Below are 18,155 nucleotides of genomic sequence, written 5' to 3'. Positions count from 1 at the left end.
CGTCCGTCAATTGGTATTCAAACCAGGTCAGCATTTCTGTTTGCCCAACTTTGCTGCCGTTTTCATTTTAATTTGCACCTGTTGTGCAGTTGTTGGAAAGGCAAGTGCAGACCCGCGGATTGTACAAAGATCATATTATGAGAAGATATGCGCGGTGCAATCTTTTTGTCTGACTGATGTCGTTTTTAAGATTTTTCTTTAACGGTACTTTTCAAAGGATTAAAATTGAACTACAAACCTTACAGAAAGCTGCCGATATCATAGCCTGGAGTTGTTAGCAGAAAAGATTTAATCGTCGAACAAATTCATGAGACCAGGACGCTAAACCTGATACAAGCAAAATTCTGCTCCTGCCACTCTATATAATCTGGTCGCTGGCAAGAGCTGTTCGAGATAGTTCAGCAGATAAAACCAAAGGATTTCTCGATTGAGAGTAAAGAAATCAAAATGAGCCTGAAAAGAGTTGGGATGTTTTTCTTGGTTCTTCTTCCCATGATGTCATATAACTGAGCTGTTCTGTTGTGAGCATGTGTATTTGCATGCAAGTATGTCCATTTGTGTTTCCCATGAGCTGGGTTAAACAGTTTCTGGCAGTGTTGTGTCTGCATATGTGTATCTGATGGTATGTTTCGCTAGCTAAACTAATGCCCCTGTGTTTATTACTCTAATCTTTCTTGTCGAGTGGCAAAGTGGACAATTTATGTACTACCATGCACACTGAATGACTGGAAAGGAAGACTAATGCAGAAGCAGCCACCTTCAATTCAGTTCAAAGACCTTATTTATAAACTGTCCATTTTAAGGAATGCTAGTGCGAGTGCATCAGGTCTGTGTAGCAAAATAAACTGGTTTATTTCGTTCCTGATTTGTTCTGACATTTGAAACATGTTTTGAAGCATAATCTGCATGTTTTGTCAGTGTTCTCAAAAAACCGTAAAGTGGAGGGACTGCTGTGGCAGCTTGGGTGAAGGAATTCATTAAAAAAAGTTAAGACATGGTCAGGTCTGGAAGAATGTAAGAACTGTGCAGCTTGCAATGTACTTTGCTTCATGAAAAGCTATGGTTTTGTCCACCTATTTATTTTTATTTTTTTAACTCCAGCATCTCCAATTCTCCTTTTCTCCGCTACAGTTTTGAACTATGAGAATGTAGTGGACACGGGTTCGGAAACAGACGATGAAGACAAGCTTCACATTGCAGAAGAAGACAGTATTATGAACGCCCTGGACCGCGACTCCAGTCCAGTGACTATGCCCAACCACGATTCTTCCCCACATGGGAAACAAATATTGTTGCCAAGAGAAGACGAAGAAAGTGAGAAGAGAGATTGCGGCATGGACCACACCTGGCACAGCAGGGAGACACTACCCGTCTCAATGGATGGTACTGGTAAGTCAAACGTCTGGACTAAGAATAAGACCGATACTCAATTAAAAAAAAAATATATCTGTTGTTGGCCTTCCACAAAATACTTCATTCCAATTTATCAGACTCAACGTGTGGGTTAAACTGTGGAATGAACTACACATTTTTAAAGTTTGTAATATTGCTTGTTAAGTCAACCACTGTTGTATATTAAACTAGTGACACCCTTTAGAAGCCAATGCAACTTTGTAAACCAAAGGTTAAACTCATAAAAGGCCCCTGTTATCAGTTTTATGGATCTTTCACTTACCTTGTGTTGAATTTAATTAAAGAAAAACATTGGGGAGTAGTGCAGATGTAATTATTGCTTAATTATAGGTAAATAATATCACTTCATCATCCTTTCTAAGGGCTATAGTCCCCATAAAATGACATTAAAAAAATTCCACTAATATCCCCTGTCAATCAAAGAGCTACATGCTCTAATATATAGAGTTGAGATCAGTGGAATAACCATTAAAACTGTTTAAAATATAATCTGAGATTACAATTCCAGCTGTGGTCGACATATCTTAATAGCAAATGTTAAAAAGTGCTTTTAGTTTAGTTTAGTTTAAAGATACAGCATGGAAACAGGCTCTTCGGCCCATCAAGTCTGCGTCGACCAATGATCCCTGCACATTAACACTATCCTACACACACCAGGGATATTTTATAGTCATACCAAACCAAGTAACCTACAAACCTGTACGTCTTTGGAGCGTCTTTGGGCAGAACTCGGAGAAAACCCACAAACGTACAAACTCTGTACAGACAAGCACCCGTGGTCAGGATCGAACCCAGGTCTCGGGCGCTGTAAGGCAGCAACTCTACCACTGTGCCACACATGCTTTTATTTCCATTTATTCAATACTTAAAATGTTATTATATAGGTCATAGTTGATGCCATACTTGGTGTCACAGAGCAGATCAAATAAAACATAGGCATATGCTAAATTCACCCCACATTTTGATTGCAACATTCATAAAGTCAAGGAATTGTCATGGTACAGAAGGAAACCTTCTAGCCATTAGGGCCTTGTACTGCCAGACTCTTTCCTTTGTCTTTCTGTACAGTTCTGCAAACTATTTCCCCTCGTTCTTCTCCAATTCTCATTTGAAATCCTAAGTGAGTCTGTACCCATCAGCCTTGCAGGCAGTGAATTGTAAATTATATCAACACTGTTTTAGAAAGTTTTTCTTCACTTGCACCCTACCTTTTGCTCGCCTTTAAAAATATGTATTACTTGGCCACTTGAACCATTTGCTACAGGAGTTGGCTTAGAGGAACTGCTGAGCCCAGTTACAGTAATAGCTGAATCGGAACAATTGTCACAATAGATGCAAACTCTGTTCATATCTGTATCTGTTAAACTTAGCTTCATTGCGTCATGCGATTTGGCTGGCCCTCCTGTTGTCAGCACTGTCTTGTAAAATTATTCTTTAAAAGCATGCACATTTTGGGGATTCTTTAACACATGGTACTGAGATTTACCATCTTTAATGATTTGCTTGGGAACACACTTTTGATGAAGGGAAAGAAGGACACAAAATAGCTGAGCATGTTTTCAAACTGCTGTGAGTGATTGACTTAAAGGTAAATTGGGTGTAATTTGTTAGTTTGGCCAGCGTGAGGAGAGATGCGGTGAAGTAATAACATTGGATAAGCCCCTCATCACACAAGCTGCTCTTATGCACTGTCGAAAAAATATATTGCAGTTGCAGGAAAATCGCTTACTTGCTAAAAAATCTGTCATGTTTCATGTTAAAAGGTAATGGTACAGTTCATGATGAGTCAGAAGACACATTTTCACATGTAGAGTTTACAGAACAGAAATAGTAAGATTAAACGAGAACTTACCAGTTTGAAGTTTGATTGTTATTTTATGAGGAGTAACGTTGAGGGATTACGTGAAGAACCCCGCCAGGACGCATGCGTGTCATTCTTCAAAGCAGCGGTGTGAAATCACAGATAACTGTAATGACTAAACATAGTAAGATTAGAGAAGAGATACCAGTTGAGTATATGATCAAGGGTGGGAGCGGAGGGCACGTAATGCCTCAACGTTACTCCTCATAAAATAATGATCAAACTTCAAATTGGTAAGTTCTCGTTTAATCTTACTATTTTACTTCGGAGTCACGTGAGTGACTACGTGAAGATTTTAAAGCTCTGTGATTTCATGCCGTGGAAACGAGTCCATGCATCACATCTGCCTTGATTATGGGGAGAATAATGTTAACATCATTAGACATCAATACGATATTGAAAACCCAACGATAAATATATTAACACCAAATTATAGCCCCTATTTATGGGGTAAATTATATTACAGAACTTAAAATTGTTTCTGCAAATGTTCCAGGTTCAATGACTGGTTTGTTATAAAATCGTTGGAAAGTTTTCTCCGTTGACCATCCTGCTGTCTTGAGGATTTGGTCCATAGGAACATCCAACTTCATAGCTGCTGATGTAGCTGCAGCCCTGGTGGAGTGAGATTTAAAATGCTAGTGTCCACTCCAGCCTTATTAGGACCTGTTTTAGCCCTCTAGAGATGGTCTGGACTGTCACTGTTTTGAGTGGCTGTTTGTAGCTGATTAAAAGTGACATTTCTTTCCCTCTGATGATCTTAATATACTCCATATATAATAATAAATGTGTTACAATACAGAGACGATCATCTGTCGGGTATGCCCTGAATTCTGTTTTTAGGCCTGCTGACCCCTGTCTGTTCTGTTTGACTAATTCATTGATGTGAAAAGTTAAATTTCCAGATGAAATAGTCATGTTGTCCAGCCTTAGTTTCTGTAGTGACTGGACCAAAGGCCATCAGCATGACTGTTTTCATAGTCAGTTTCTGTAGGGACAGAGCTGTAGCTGGAGACCAGTTTCTTAACATGGTCAGTACAATGCTCTCATCACATATTTGGGAGTACCTGGTTCTTGGGGGATTAACATTAAAATGCCCCTCATGAGTTTGGTTACCAGGGTGTGTCCCAACGGAATGCCGCTCTGTTCCTTGCCACAGGTATGTTCACAGAGCACTTCTGGCGCAGTTGATGGCACTATGACTGAGCCTCTCATCGTAATGGAGGCTTGCCAGGAATTCCAGAACAGACGGGATGTTCATAGATCTGTGGGTGTTGTTTATTGTTGTGACAGTACTTCCCATTTCTTGATGACACCAAGTACTGTTTTTTGGTGGACTGTCTGTGGGCCGATGCAATCATATCCATTGTTCGGTCCGTCAGTCCCAGGTGTTGTAGAGGTGCTTTCAAACTCTACAAATTAATAGGTTTATATAATTATGACATGGGTGACTTTCCGTTGTTACTGGATGGACCAGTAAATTAGGTCTATGATGGATGGTGATGCATGGTTCTAATACCATGTCTAGTATCACCGAGAACCATTAGTAGGGCAATCGGGTACTATCAAAATACCAGACGCAGAGTCTTGCTGTATTTTCCTTAATACCCGACTGATGAGGCAGAAAGGAGGGAATGCATAAATAAACAATTTCCCCCAATGCAGCGAAAATGCATCTGTTGCCGCTGCCCCAGGGTCTGGTTCCCATGAAACATAATTTGATAACTGGTGATTGAGCCTGGATGCGAAAAGATCGATATCTGGTGTTCCATACCGTGCTGTAATTTCAGCAAATACATTTTTATCCAACATCCATTCAGTGTTTTCATTGAATTTGCGTGACCTGGTGTCTGCCACTAAATTTAGTTTACCTGGTAAGTAGGTAGCTGATATCCAAATATCTCTCTGGATACACTATTGCCAAATTGTGTTGGCCAGATTGTCAAGTGATGTCGATTTGTTTCCACCCATATGGTTGATATATACTACCACGGTGGTGTTGTCAATCTGTAGTCTAACATGCTGGTGATTTAACCCAGAACAATATGACTTAAGGCCATGGAATGCACTTAACATTTCCAGGTAGTTTATGCCCAGTGTTTGTAATAATGATGCCTCCTGTGCATTCCATCTCCCTCCACAGCTGGAGATGGAATTGGTAGCACCCCAACCAAGTGCACTGGCATCAGTTTGTAGTACCATAGACGGTTTGCTGATAATTATTGGATTGGAACAATACCTGATGTTATGTTCCCACCATTTTAGTTCCATTATGGCCTCTGTTGGTAGCTTCATTGGTCGTCAAAATGGCCACCATTAATTTTGAGTGCTCTTATTTTTGCTCTCTGTAAATTTCGATAGTGTAAAGGTCCGAATTGTGTGGCCGGAAATGCAGCCACTATCTTCCCAATTATTCTAGCTACCAGTCTAATGGATAGTTTGGTGATGTCAATGATTTCGCTACAAGCCTCTATTAAGGCTGTAACCTTAAGTCACTGACATGAGAACTGAGTTAATGGTGAACCCCAGATAATCCTTTTTTGTTGAAGGCGTTAATTTAGACTTAACTGGATGGATGATAAACCCCAGTTTTTCAAACAATTGTTTTGTGGCTGTTACCGCTTGTTTAGCCAATTCCAAAGTTTTGCCAACAATAAGTATGTCATCTAGATATGCCATTACCATGTGTTTTTGTTTCCACAGTAACGCTAGGGCTGGTTTCAAAATATTTGTGAACAGCCTGGGGGCTGATGTTCTGCCGCTAAGGGGAACGTCGTTCCCCCTGCTGTGACTCGTTGCAATGCGTGTAGCGATATGACACGCATGCGTCCTGGCAGGGTTCTTCACGTTGTCACTCACGTGACTCCGAAGTAAAATACACCATTCCATGTACCAGTCTCCGCTACTTCCACTATAAATGGTTCTTTCCACTTCCACATTGTCACATATAAAGACCACACTGCTACATTCATCAAACATTACCCCTATTACTGAATCCTCTCTCACTAATAATCATCTCCGCTGCTTATCACATTCTCTTTCCCTGTACATCTGCTTCTCATAGAGGCATAGATAATACTGATACATCAAGGAAACAGGCCCTTCGACCCAACTTACCCATGCTGACCAAGATGTCCCATCTACACTAGTCCAACCTGTCTACCTTAATTTATCCTCAAATTATCTCTCTTTCTGTACCATACAATCACAGATAAATACAGTGTGGAAAGCGTTCCTTCTGGCTCACTGAGCCCACGTAGACCTTCAACCATCCATTTATACTAATCATACATTAATTCCATTTTTTATTCACCCCACATTCCCAGCAATGTACTGAAATGTACTGCGGGCAGTTTGCAAACATACTGGGGAAATCTACCGACCCGCTCATCTTTGGGATGAGGTAGGAAACTCACGTGATCACTGGGAGAATATGTAAACTCCATACAAACAGCACCTGAAATCAGGACAACACTCTGGCGTCTGACGCTGTGAGACATAAGCTACACTAACTGTGCCACCTTCTTTGCTCCTCTCTGTTCTCATTGCTCCACTTCAGGACAACAGGCTGGTGACTTGTGGATAGTTGCCATTTGGCAGGGAAGGTTGTGGTCAAAGTCTTTAGTGTGAAGTTTTTGTTTTGTATGGTGGAGTCTGTAGCTCAGATGTAACAGGCATTTAGATAGTATTTCAAATTGCCTATGGACTGCTGGGTTCGCAAGGTATGCATGGACACAGGTGGGTGGCAATAACTACAGGCCATGTATTAGGGGGAGAATACGAAATAAACACTCAATGAACCATTCACATGGGAGCTCTGAATGGTAAGTATAATCCACATGTACAAGACCCACTGCTTAAACTCTTGACACCTTGTCATGGCAAATGACATATCAGCCAGAATCATAACACCTGAAGTAAGTGTGACACAAACAAGAATCTAAACTTTAAAAATACAGCAGATAAATCATGGTGATTGTAATAGCTAAGTGGCATTAAGCACCATGATAAGGTTACAGTATATGCCTCAACGTCCTTTCTGCTTATATATTAAAAAACAAAATTTGCAGGGGCTCACAAATGTTTCCTGTCTGGTTCATTGCCTCTGACACATTGGGTGAGTACAAGATGCTGCAGATAATGTCATCTTTGTCATTTTGTCTTACTTGAACCCTTTAATCTGTGGACAATTGTAAGCTATCACCATTTAAAGATATATATCCACTTGGAGCTGTAAGGCTTCAGACAACCCTGCTCCTATTTTATAATTCATGGCCTATCTAAGTCAATGGAAAGTAAAATCTGATTGACTAGGAAGATCCCAAAGAGAATCACCCAGGACATCACAATTCAAATCCCTGGCTAAGGGAATGAAAGCCACATGTATCAGCTTTTGACTTCCAGTGATTTCAGGGAGCAGGGACATGATTCTTATCCTGCTGCAGGTCTCGGCCCGAAAAGTCGACAAATCATTTCTCTCAGATACTGCTCAACCCGCTGAGTTCTTCCAACAGATTGTTTCTTGCTCTGGATTACAGCATTTGTAGTCTCCTCCATTGACATGATTTTCTATGCTTGCTATCCACGAGAAACCAGACTGGAAATGTGGTCTTATATCAGTTAGCACTACCTGTGTGCTCAGATTGTGTCCATGGACATTGAAAGAAGTCTCATGATGGATAGTCAGAACAATATTGGCACATTAGATCTTCAGGGTCCCCAATTGAAAGCTGAAGTAGAAGTGGGGAAAATTACTTGTTACTCAAACGCTGCCCAATTGTCCCTTCAGTGACTTCAAACTATGATTTGTGAGGTCGAGAATGCTATGGGCTTTTAGCCTTGACTCACTTGCATTTGTCCCCCACTGTCCTCCTGCTCAGTTTTACTGACATGTGACCTTGCTTGATGTAAGAGCCAGCCTTCAGCTGACCAGCTGATCTACCGTGCGCACTGAATTGAATATGTGTGACTTCCTGATGGAGTGTTGATAATGCTCAAGGCTGCACCTCTACTCCACAGGTTGCTCAGTCAGAGATCCGAATCGGTTGTTGCATTCCTCCGGCCAACAAGTGATAATCACTACAGTCAAACGGCCAGGTCATGTTGAAGCTGCTGCTGTGATAAAAACTGACTGCTGACCTCTCAGAACCGTACCTCAATAAGAGTCAGCATTTACAGAGAGCAAGGGGAAACAGAACTTTCGGTTCATGCCAAGAAGCACAACTAAGCTACGTTGCCACTGCATGCAATGAGGATTACAAAGCTTCAGCAGATTCCAAAAGTAGGGCTGTGAATTGTGCTCCCCTTGACCCTCACGGCACCATTTTAAGAATGTTCAGGAGAATTCCCATGTAGTTGCAGCAAATGCATGAGAACAGCAGGAGAATAGGATTTTTCTTATTGCAAAGCAGCAATTTATTTAGTTTTAAGCAAGCTGACAAATGTCAGCTGCAAGTCCGGGCACCTGAAAAGAAGGAAGTAGGTGTCCTGTGGGATATTTCGCAACCACTTAAAAAAAAAAAACTGCAGTGACAGCAAGGCCGATTGCCCTGATCTTAAACCTTAATGGTCATTGGTTAGGGTTAGAGGAGACAGCTCAACCTAGATGGACCTGTGATTACAGCAACCCACCATCATTACCCTCTTCTTCCTCAAGTGGCTGAGCAGACGTTGGGCTGATTACATTTGCCTCAACCCTAGTCTTATCTGTCTATGGTCAGATATCTTGTCCACTTTTGAAATACGTGCTATTGTTTATAAACAGGCATCAGTGCACCCAGTTTTTCCAGGTGGGGCAGCAGTATTTGGGTGTAGGAAGTACGAGTAGTTATATTTGCTAGGTGGAAATGATCATTCCAAAGGGAGCACTTTGTAACACAGTGCTTCTGGCGAATTAACCCAAAATGGTGCACTACATTTGGACAATGTCCAATACACATTCACAGCATGCACATTTTCATGCTCAGAGAGCAAAGCTGGACTCCCTTCCTACATGTAATTATGTACTTAGGATAAAATCTGTCCAAAGTCTCGCATAGGATGTTGTTCCAAAGGAATAAATAAACAAGAGCAGGTCAATCAGCCCATTGAACCTATTTCTGCTGCTCAGTAAGACAACGTTGCTCGGGATCTTAGCTGCATTTGCATTGTCTTTTTCACAGGCTTGAATATTAGCCACATTCATTTCTGTACACAGTGCTAGAATATCTAGCACATGAGTCTTGGTTAAAGTTAGTACCCTAGCACAAGGGATTTCACTTTAGTTGCATTTCCTTAATAATTCTACAAAAAGTCTTTGACTTTATTTTCAAAAGCAGGCTGTAGGAGATCATGCTGCAGAATGTGTACTAGTAGGAAAGTTATGCCTCAGCACAAAAATTACCATAATATTTTGTGTTGTAAATATAAAGCTGTGGATCATATGCTTTTGTGACTCTAATAATTCACAATCACTCACAGCTCTAACCTTTACACTTAATAAATTTACACTTGAAAAATATGTAACTGTTAACAATAAAGTTAAAACGTAATAAAGAAGTAACAGCGAATGGGAGAAAGATAAATATGTTTAATTAGGGTAGAAGATGATTGCCCAAGGAAATGTAACTCCTACAAAAGGCACTAACATATATAAATTAATCTTTTAGATTGAATCGTTTTCATGCATCTAATGAGAAGAATGATTCCGAGTGTTGTTAACCTTAATACACAGTCCAAACTTTTGTTGCAGATTGAATCACAAGCTAAATTTTAAGTTATTATGTGTCAACTTGGGTATCTTCAATAAACAAACATTGTTCATTTCACTACTGACAATTGAGCCACTCTTAGAAATTCTCCTTATGTACTGTTTATTACAATACAACATTTATTCCATCAATCAGAGGTACATCATAGAGTCACAGAGCTGTACTGTATGGACACAGGGCCTTTTGTGGGCAGCACAGTGGCACAGTTGGTAGATCTGCTGCCTCACAGCCTCAGAGTCCCAGGTTCGATCCTAATCGTGGGTGCCATCTGTATGAAGTTTGCACGTTCTCCCTGTAATTGCATGGGTTTCCTCCGTGTGCTCCGATTTCCTCCCAGATCCCAAAAGCATGTGGGTTTGTAGGTTAATTGACCACTGTAACATTGCCCCTAATGTATACAGAGTGGATTAGAAAGTGGGATAACATAAATGTTATGTGAATGGTTGATTGGTGTTGGCATGGACCTGGTGGGCCAAAGGGCATGTCTCCATGCTGTATATCGAAACTAAACTAAACTAAACTTTAGCCCACCTTGTCCATGCTGACTAAGTTACCATTTTGCCTGCATTTGGCCCAAAGCCCTCTTAAACCTTTCCTATCTATATATATGTCCAAAAGTATTTTAAAAGCTGTAATTATTTCTTCTATGGTTTCCTCTGGCAGCTCATTCCAGATACAAACTATCTTCTGAGTGAAAAAGGTGCCCTTGAGGTCCCAGTTAAATCACTCCCCTCTCAACTTCAGCTTCTTTCCTTTAGTTTTAGAATCCTCTGCCCTGGGAATAAGACTGTGAGTGTTCAATTTATCCATGTCCCTCAGGATTTTGTGTACCCTCAGCGTCCTAAGCTCCAAAGGTAAAAGTCGCAGCATATCCAACCCCTCCCTGCAACTCAAGCTCACAAGCCAAGATAATATCCTGGTTAATCTCTTCAGCACCATTTCCAATTTGTCACTGGATGCAAAGCAATTTGGAACATCTGAATCTTGGTTCTACTTAGAATGGAAGACCAGCCTTCAGGCCAATAGAAGTGCTTTCAGGCAGTACCAAATTGACAAGACATTAGTTCTCTTCTTCTTTTTGCGTATGGTATGCACAGCCTAAAGTTGTAGGACAACTTGTTCTGTTTGATATTATTTGATTGTGCACACCAGGTTGATTGCATTCGTCGAAACAGGGCAGACCACGTGAAGGTTGCAATCTCCCACCCCAGGAATTTAGTTGATCTTGAAGAAAGCTATGTATTTTATGTTATTGCCCCATTAAATAGTTTGTGCTAGATCTAGCTCCTCCAAAGGTGGCAACTTTCATCCAAGTTATCCATAATATCATAAAAGAGAGAGGTCCCAGCAATAATCTATGTGGAACAGACCTCTGCCAGAATAATGCCTTTCCACCACTATCCTCTGTCTTGTATGGGAACACAAATTCTGAATCCAAGTTACCATCACCATGGATCTCACACATGCTAATCAATGTAAATATAATCAGGACATAGTTTAATCAATACAATACAGTTACTCTTTAACAGTGTTATCTAAACCTTAAGAAGAAAAGCAATGAAAATGTTGCAATGTAATGAAAACATATCCTTTTATAGGTAATATAGTTCCTTTCTTTCCTGTAATCTTTTCTGTGTAATCTCTTTTGCCTTTTCCTGTGAAGATTCCAATCAGTTTAACTTCCGTCTACAAGTTCAATGTCCCGATTCAGCCACTCAAATATCCTTTAACTGATTGGAATAATTTGTGTGGATTGTCAGAACTGACACTAGGATTTGAAAATGAGTTACATTTAACAAATGCCTGTGTTGATTCAAAGAGAGCTCTGGCATTTGTTAAATGCAACATAATTCCTCCCTCTTGAACCTCAAGTTCAAAAAAGAATCCAACTTGTGTGCTGAATTCAGTTGAAGTGTGTATTTGTAACTTATTTAAACACAGGCTACAATTACATGTATGTTGTGATGGGAATCAAAGGAATAATAGTGTCAAATCTAATTTGATTTTTGATATAATTTGTTGTATTTGCAATCAACCACATCAAGTTTAATTCCTTACAATAAACATGTACTTAAATTTAATTTAACAAGTCAGGATCTAAAAAAGTAGGGAAAAGCAACAAATGGGAAGATTTCAAGAATTATTTGGTGAGAAGTGCTTTGTAAAGTATTTTAAGGTAATCCAATTGAATATTAAATAATTGAACCTCAAAAGTACATTAACCAAAACATAGGCTTTCCAATTCAGAAGACCTAATATTGCCTCAAAAATACCTCTGTACATCCTTCTGAGAACATTGCTTCTGAAAAATTGGAGGCACCCTAGCTTAGAAATCTGGCCCATTCTCCTGAATTGGCAGACACATTAGGAATACCACTTTATTTTGCGGAGGGAGGCAAGATGCGAGCACCAACTGTATTAGCAGGATATTGCTGGCTGGAGGCTTTGAACGGCAAGACACGGTGTGGCCAGCAATAATCCTCAGGTAGGTTGTTAAATGGGGAGTTGGAGATGTGCGACTCGGAGGGTGATTGTAAGAGGAAACCAAGAACACCTTCAGCTTACATAACTGGGAAAACATATTAATGCTATTCCAACATGCATTTAGTCATGTTGTTCCCTTTATCTGAGATTTCTTCATTTCTTTCGCATTTAGCAGTGGCCAGTCAGAAAATCAACCGCACCTGTCTCATAGTTTTTCAAAAACGGCTTTCTTGCTGGCACATAGGACCAATAGACAGCAATTTTTTAAGACTGTGATGATGCAAATTTTTTCTTCATGCAGAGAACTGCAGATCCTTGAAATTCCATATTTAAGATGGCTTTGAATGTTATTAACAATGGGAGAACTGGAGGATACGATGATTAGATGAGTAAATGGATGAGATTCAAGATCAGCAGTTGCAGAGCATTCTGAAGGGGCTGCATGCCACTCTCCCACTTCTAATGTTCTCGTGAAGTTTCATCAGTTAAGCTCTTGACTACCCACATGAAAAGTCACTGCTTTCAAAAGTAATTCAGTGAGAAGTGCTTTGTGAAGTGTTTCACGACGATAATGCGTGATATGATTGAATATCCAATAATTGAACTTCCGAAGTACATCAACCAAAATGCAGGTAATTGTCAAGGTGTGTAGGAAGGAAATGCAGATGCTGGTTTATACCGAAGATCGACACAAAATGCTAGAGTAACTCAGCGGGTCAGGCAGCATCTCAGGAGAAAAGGAATAGGTGATGTTTCAGGACGGAACACTTCTTCAGACTGTTGCCAATTGTCAATTGGGCCTGAAATGCTAAAGGCATATTGCCCCCAAATAATGCTTTTATCTTAAAAACAAGATTTCCCCGTCACATAAAAATTCCAAATCAAAATAAACATGCACATAATACCGTGTAGGTAATAGAGGTGGAATGGAAAAAAAAATAATAGTACTCCGGTGCTATAGGTGCTGGAATTATCCTCATTTTTTTCAGTCATGTATAGCTGTTGGTTAGAATAGCATCAGATTATTTTTTTCAGTTAAAACAATTTTATAACAAACTTTTAGTCAGTGGAGGCGGAAAGATTCAAGAGTACATTAAGTATTTTCTGCCTTTACTCCACAACAGGAAAACTCTTTGTCTCCTCCGCTCCCCTGACTGGTGTTGGGCACCATGAGTGGTTGTTGCCCTCAGATATTTCATGCAAGAAGCCATTGTTTGCATGTGAATGGAAAGGCTGTCTTAACAGTGGTCGATGTTGCAGCCAAACCTAATACTACAGTCATCTGCTGTGCTTACATTGGTACTATCAGTAGGGACTAGGCAGAGTTATGAAGAATGAGAGCCAACGTAATGTTGATGTGGTGTACTTTGATATTCTAATTGTCAAAAAGTTGATAAAAAACACGTATAATATCTTGTGGGGGATCTGATTGAGACATTGTATACCCTTAATTTATTAGTGTACAGAGAAACTAATCTTGGTGGGCGATACCTTCCAGAATGTCACTTAGTGAGTTCATAGTACTTAGTTTTTTCTTATAGTTATGTTCTAAAGTAACAAGACTTACGGGTTGCTATGACTGATGCTAAAGGCTCTCATGGAACAGAGCATTATGTGTAGTCAATCCACACACAGTTTGCGCCTACACGAGTGAAGGCATAGCAGTGTCATACCAGCCTCACTGAGGTCTGGCAATAATCCACATTGCTAAAAAATACAATGGGCTAGTGAAAGGTCACCCTAGAGAACATGCATAACGCCTACTGCAAAGCTGTCAAGGCTACATTCTGAAGAAATGGTCAGGCATTAGAGATTCAGTAGCCAACATCATTATAAATGGGTTAACCCTTCCCCTGGATCAGAGCTATCCTTTAACTGCAGATGGACAAATGGCAAGAGATAGATATTGAAAACAATGGAAAATCCTTGAGCATGGTATGAGGAAACTCCAATCGCTTTCAATTTGAAAAAAAAATAGAGGATTTTACACTGTGTCATTGTGTTCATTGATACTAATCTTGGGGGGGGGATACCTACCAGAATGCCACTCAGTCAGCTTATATCACTTTGCTTTTAGAAATATAGAAAATAGTGAGCAGGAGTAAGCAATTTGGCCCTTCGAGCCAGCACCGCCATTCCCGATGATCATGGCTGATCATCCAAAACCCGTTCCTGCTTTAACCCCATATCCTTTGATTCCTTTAGCCCTAAGAGATAAATTAACTATCTCTTGGAAACATCCAGTGAATTGGCCGCCACTGCCTTTGTGGCAGAGAATTCCATAGATTCACAACTCTCTGGGTGAAAAAGTTTTTCCTCATCACAGTCCTAAATGGCCTACCACTTATTCTTACCCCTGGTTCTGGACTCCCCCAACATTGGGAACTTTTTTTCCTGCATCTAGCCTGTATAATCCTTTAAGAATTGTATATGTTTCTATAAGATCCCCTCTCATCCTCCTAAATCCCAGTGGATACAAGCCCAGTCGACCCATTCTTTCATCATAGATAATTTAGATTAATTAATTAAAAGTAACATTAGCAAATTTGCAGATGACACAAAGCTGGGTGGCAGTGTGAACTGCGAGGAGGATGCTATGAGGATGCAGGGTGACTTGGACAGGTTGGGTGAGTGGGCAGATGCATTTTAATGTGGATAAATATGAGGTTGTCCACTTTGCTGGCAAGAACAAGAAGGCAGATTATTATCTGAATAGTGTCAAGTTGGAAAAAGGGGAAGTACAATGGGATCTGGGATCCTTGTACATCAGTCACTGAAAGTAAGCATGCGGGTACAGCAGGCATTGAAGAAACCTAATGGCATGTTGGCCTTCATAACAAGAGGAGTTGAGTATAGGAATGGAACAACTGGGCTTGAATACACTGGAATTTAGAAGGTTGAGAGGGGATCTTATTGAAGCACATGATTATTAAGGGATTGGACATGCTAGAGGCAGGAAACATGTTCCTGACATTGGGGGAGTGCAGAACCAGGGGCCATAATTTAAGAATGAGGGGTAGGCCATTTAGAACGGAGATGAGGAAACAGGTTTTCACTCAGAGAGTTGTGAATCTGTGGAATTCTCTGCCTCAGAAGGCAGTGGAGTCCGATTCTCTGGATGCTTTCAAGAGAGAGTTAGGTAGAGCTCTTAAAGATAGCGGAGTCAAGGGATATGGGGAGAAGGCAGTAACGGGATACTAATTGTGGATGACCAGCCATGATCACAGTGAATTGCGGTGCTGGTTCGAAGGGCTGAATGGCATACTCCTTCACCTATTGTCTATCATATTTCCTATATCGAAGTTCTGAAGTTGCAAGATTTAAGCATTTCTATAGCACAGTGTTACTGTATGTGAACAAATTACCATGATCAGTTGGGAGAGAGTAGGAGTAAGTCTTGTGATGGATTGACTCAATCAAGACATGGAAGTTATCATCAATGAAGGGAGCGATATTAACTGAAAATTATGGCTTCTCGCTTTCCCGCCTTGACCTGAGAATTAACTCCAATTCTGCTTCATCGTCCTGAAGTCACTTACAAACACGATTCTCTGAATCTCAGATTTAAAATGACAATTGACTTTGCATCAGTTGCCATTTATGGAAAAGAGTTCAAAATTTGTTTCCTAACTTCACTCGTAAATAGCCTGATCAAATTTCCACTGCCAACCAGAGGGAATAGTTTGTGCCTCCCAAACCCTATACTTTATATCTCAAAAACTTAAAACGTTACCCATTAGTGTACTAAATTCCAAAGAATACAATGCTTGCTTATGAAATATCTCCACACACTCTAAACCAGGCAATACCTATCATTCAGGAAAGGCTTCACTCCCTCCTAAACAAATTTGCCTACCATACCCAGCAAAATACTAAGTGCTGGAGGAACTCTGTGGGTCAGGCAGAATCTGTAGAGGGAAATGGACAGATGATGTTTCAGGTTGGGATCCATCATCAGTCTGAAGAAGATTCCAGCATCTGAATTCTCTTGTGTCTCCTTCTTGCACTACTCGGTTTTACAGCACGACTTTCACCATGTGTAAGAAGGAACTGTAGATGCTGGTTTAAACCGAAGATAGACACAAAAAGCTGGAGTAACTCAGCGGGACAGGCAGCATCTCTGGAGAGAAGGAATGGGTGAGAGAAGGAATGGGTGACGTTTCGGGTCGAGACCCTTCTTCAGTCTTTCACCATTACTTGCCTATGATTGATGCACAAAGAGGCCTGAATGCTGAATATCTGAAGATAGAGCACATAATCGTTGATTGGTCCTATCACTATATCAAACTATGGTAGACACAAAATGCTGGAGTAACTCATCAGGACAGGCAGCCTCTCTGGAGAGAAGGAATGGGTGATGTTTCGGGTCGAGACCCTTCTTCAGACTCATGTCAGGGGAGTGGGCGCGACAAAGATAGAATGTAGTCGGAGACAGTAAGACTGGTGGGAGAACGGGGAAGGAAGAGGGGATAGAGAGGGAAAGCAAGGGCAATTTAAAGTTGGAGGTCAAACTATGGTGATGGTCATTAGGGAATGTGGTGGGATGGGAAATTCAAAACAGAATGACTCCCACACCAATCTCGACTATACTTCTTTCCACCCTGCTTCCTGCAAAGACTCTATCCCCTACTCCGAATTCCTCTGTCTACACCGCATCTGCACCCAAGATGAGGTGTTCCATACCAGAATATCCGAGATGTCCTCATTCTTTGGGAAACGGGGTTCCCCTCTCCCATCATAGAGGCCCTCACTCGTGTCTCTTCGGTAGCGCGCAGCTCCGCCCTTGCTCCCCCTCCCCCTAGTCACATTAGAGACAGAGTCCCCCTAGTTCTTACCTTCCACCCCATCAGTTGTCGCATACAACACATTATCTTCCAAAATTTCCGCCACCTCCAACGGGATCCCACCACGAGCCACATTTTCCCATCTCCACCCCTTTCTGCCTTCCGTTAGAGCGAGACCAAACGCTGACTGGGCGATCGTTTCGATGAGCATTTTCGCTCAACCTGCCTGAACCATGCTGATCTCTCTGCTGCTGGACACTTTAATTCTCCTTCCCATTCCCACACAGACCTATCTGTCCTAGGTCTCCTCCATTGTCAGAGTGAGGCTAAACCCAAATTGGAGGAACAGCATCTCATATTTCGCTTGGGCTGCTTACAGCCCAGTGGTATGACTATTGATTTCTCTCACTTCAGGTAGCCCCGGCATTCCCTCGTTATCCCTCCCCCTCCCAGGTCGCACTAGCTTCTCATTTTCATCCTACAAACAGCTTATAATGGCCTGTTTCCTTTACCATCATTGCTTTTTTGCATTTCTTTCGTTCATTGTCTGAAGAAGGGTCTCGATCCGAAATGTCACCCATTCCTTCTCTCCAGAGATACTACCTGTCCCGCTGAGTTAATCCAGCTTTTTGTGTCTATCTTAGAATTATGGTGAGGTGGTTGTGGAGAAATAAGGGATCCGGAGACATGATAAAAACAGAGGTTGACTGGAAAATGATTTGAGATCCTTACACAGTGAAGGTTGACCATTAACTCGCTTCAATCCATTGGCACAGCCCCTGAATGTCCTAACAGTAAAATGCCATTTAGCAACAATCCATCCACTAACCCATTTATAATGTTATCACCTGATGACATGAATTC

General features: G+C 41.0%; 1 protein-coding gene across 4 annotated transcripts in view; it reads left to right on the top strand.

Moving 5' to 3' along the window:
- LOC129699054 (zinc finger E-box-binding homeobox 2-like) overlaps nucleotides 1–18,155 on the top strand; it is a 137,200-nt gene that overhangs the window by 92,661 nt on the left and 26,384 nt on the right. For all 4 annotated transcript variants that reach the window (XM_055638670.1, XM_055638668.1, XM_055638667.1 and 1 more), the window contains exon 3: nucleotides 1,132–1,389. In XM_055638670.1, coding sequence (XP_055494645.1) covers nucleotides 1,132–1,389 — 258 coding nt within the window. The remainder of the gene's footprint in view (nucleotides 1–1,131; nucleotides 1,390–18,155) is intronic.

The sequence above is a fragment of the Leucoraja erinacea genome, chromosome 7 (genome assembly GCF_028641065.1).
Source record: "Leucoraja erinacea ecotype New England chromosome 7, Leri_hhj_1, whole genome shotgun sequence".
NCBI lineage: Eukaryota > Metazoa > Chordata > Chondrichthyes > Rajiformes > Rajidae > Leucoraja > Leucoraja erinaceus.
This window is presented reverse-complemented; position numbering and strand designations above follow the sequence as displayed.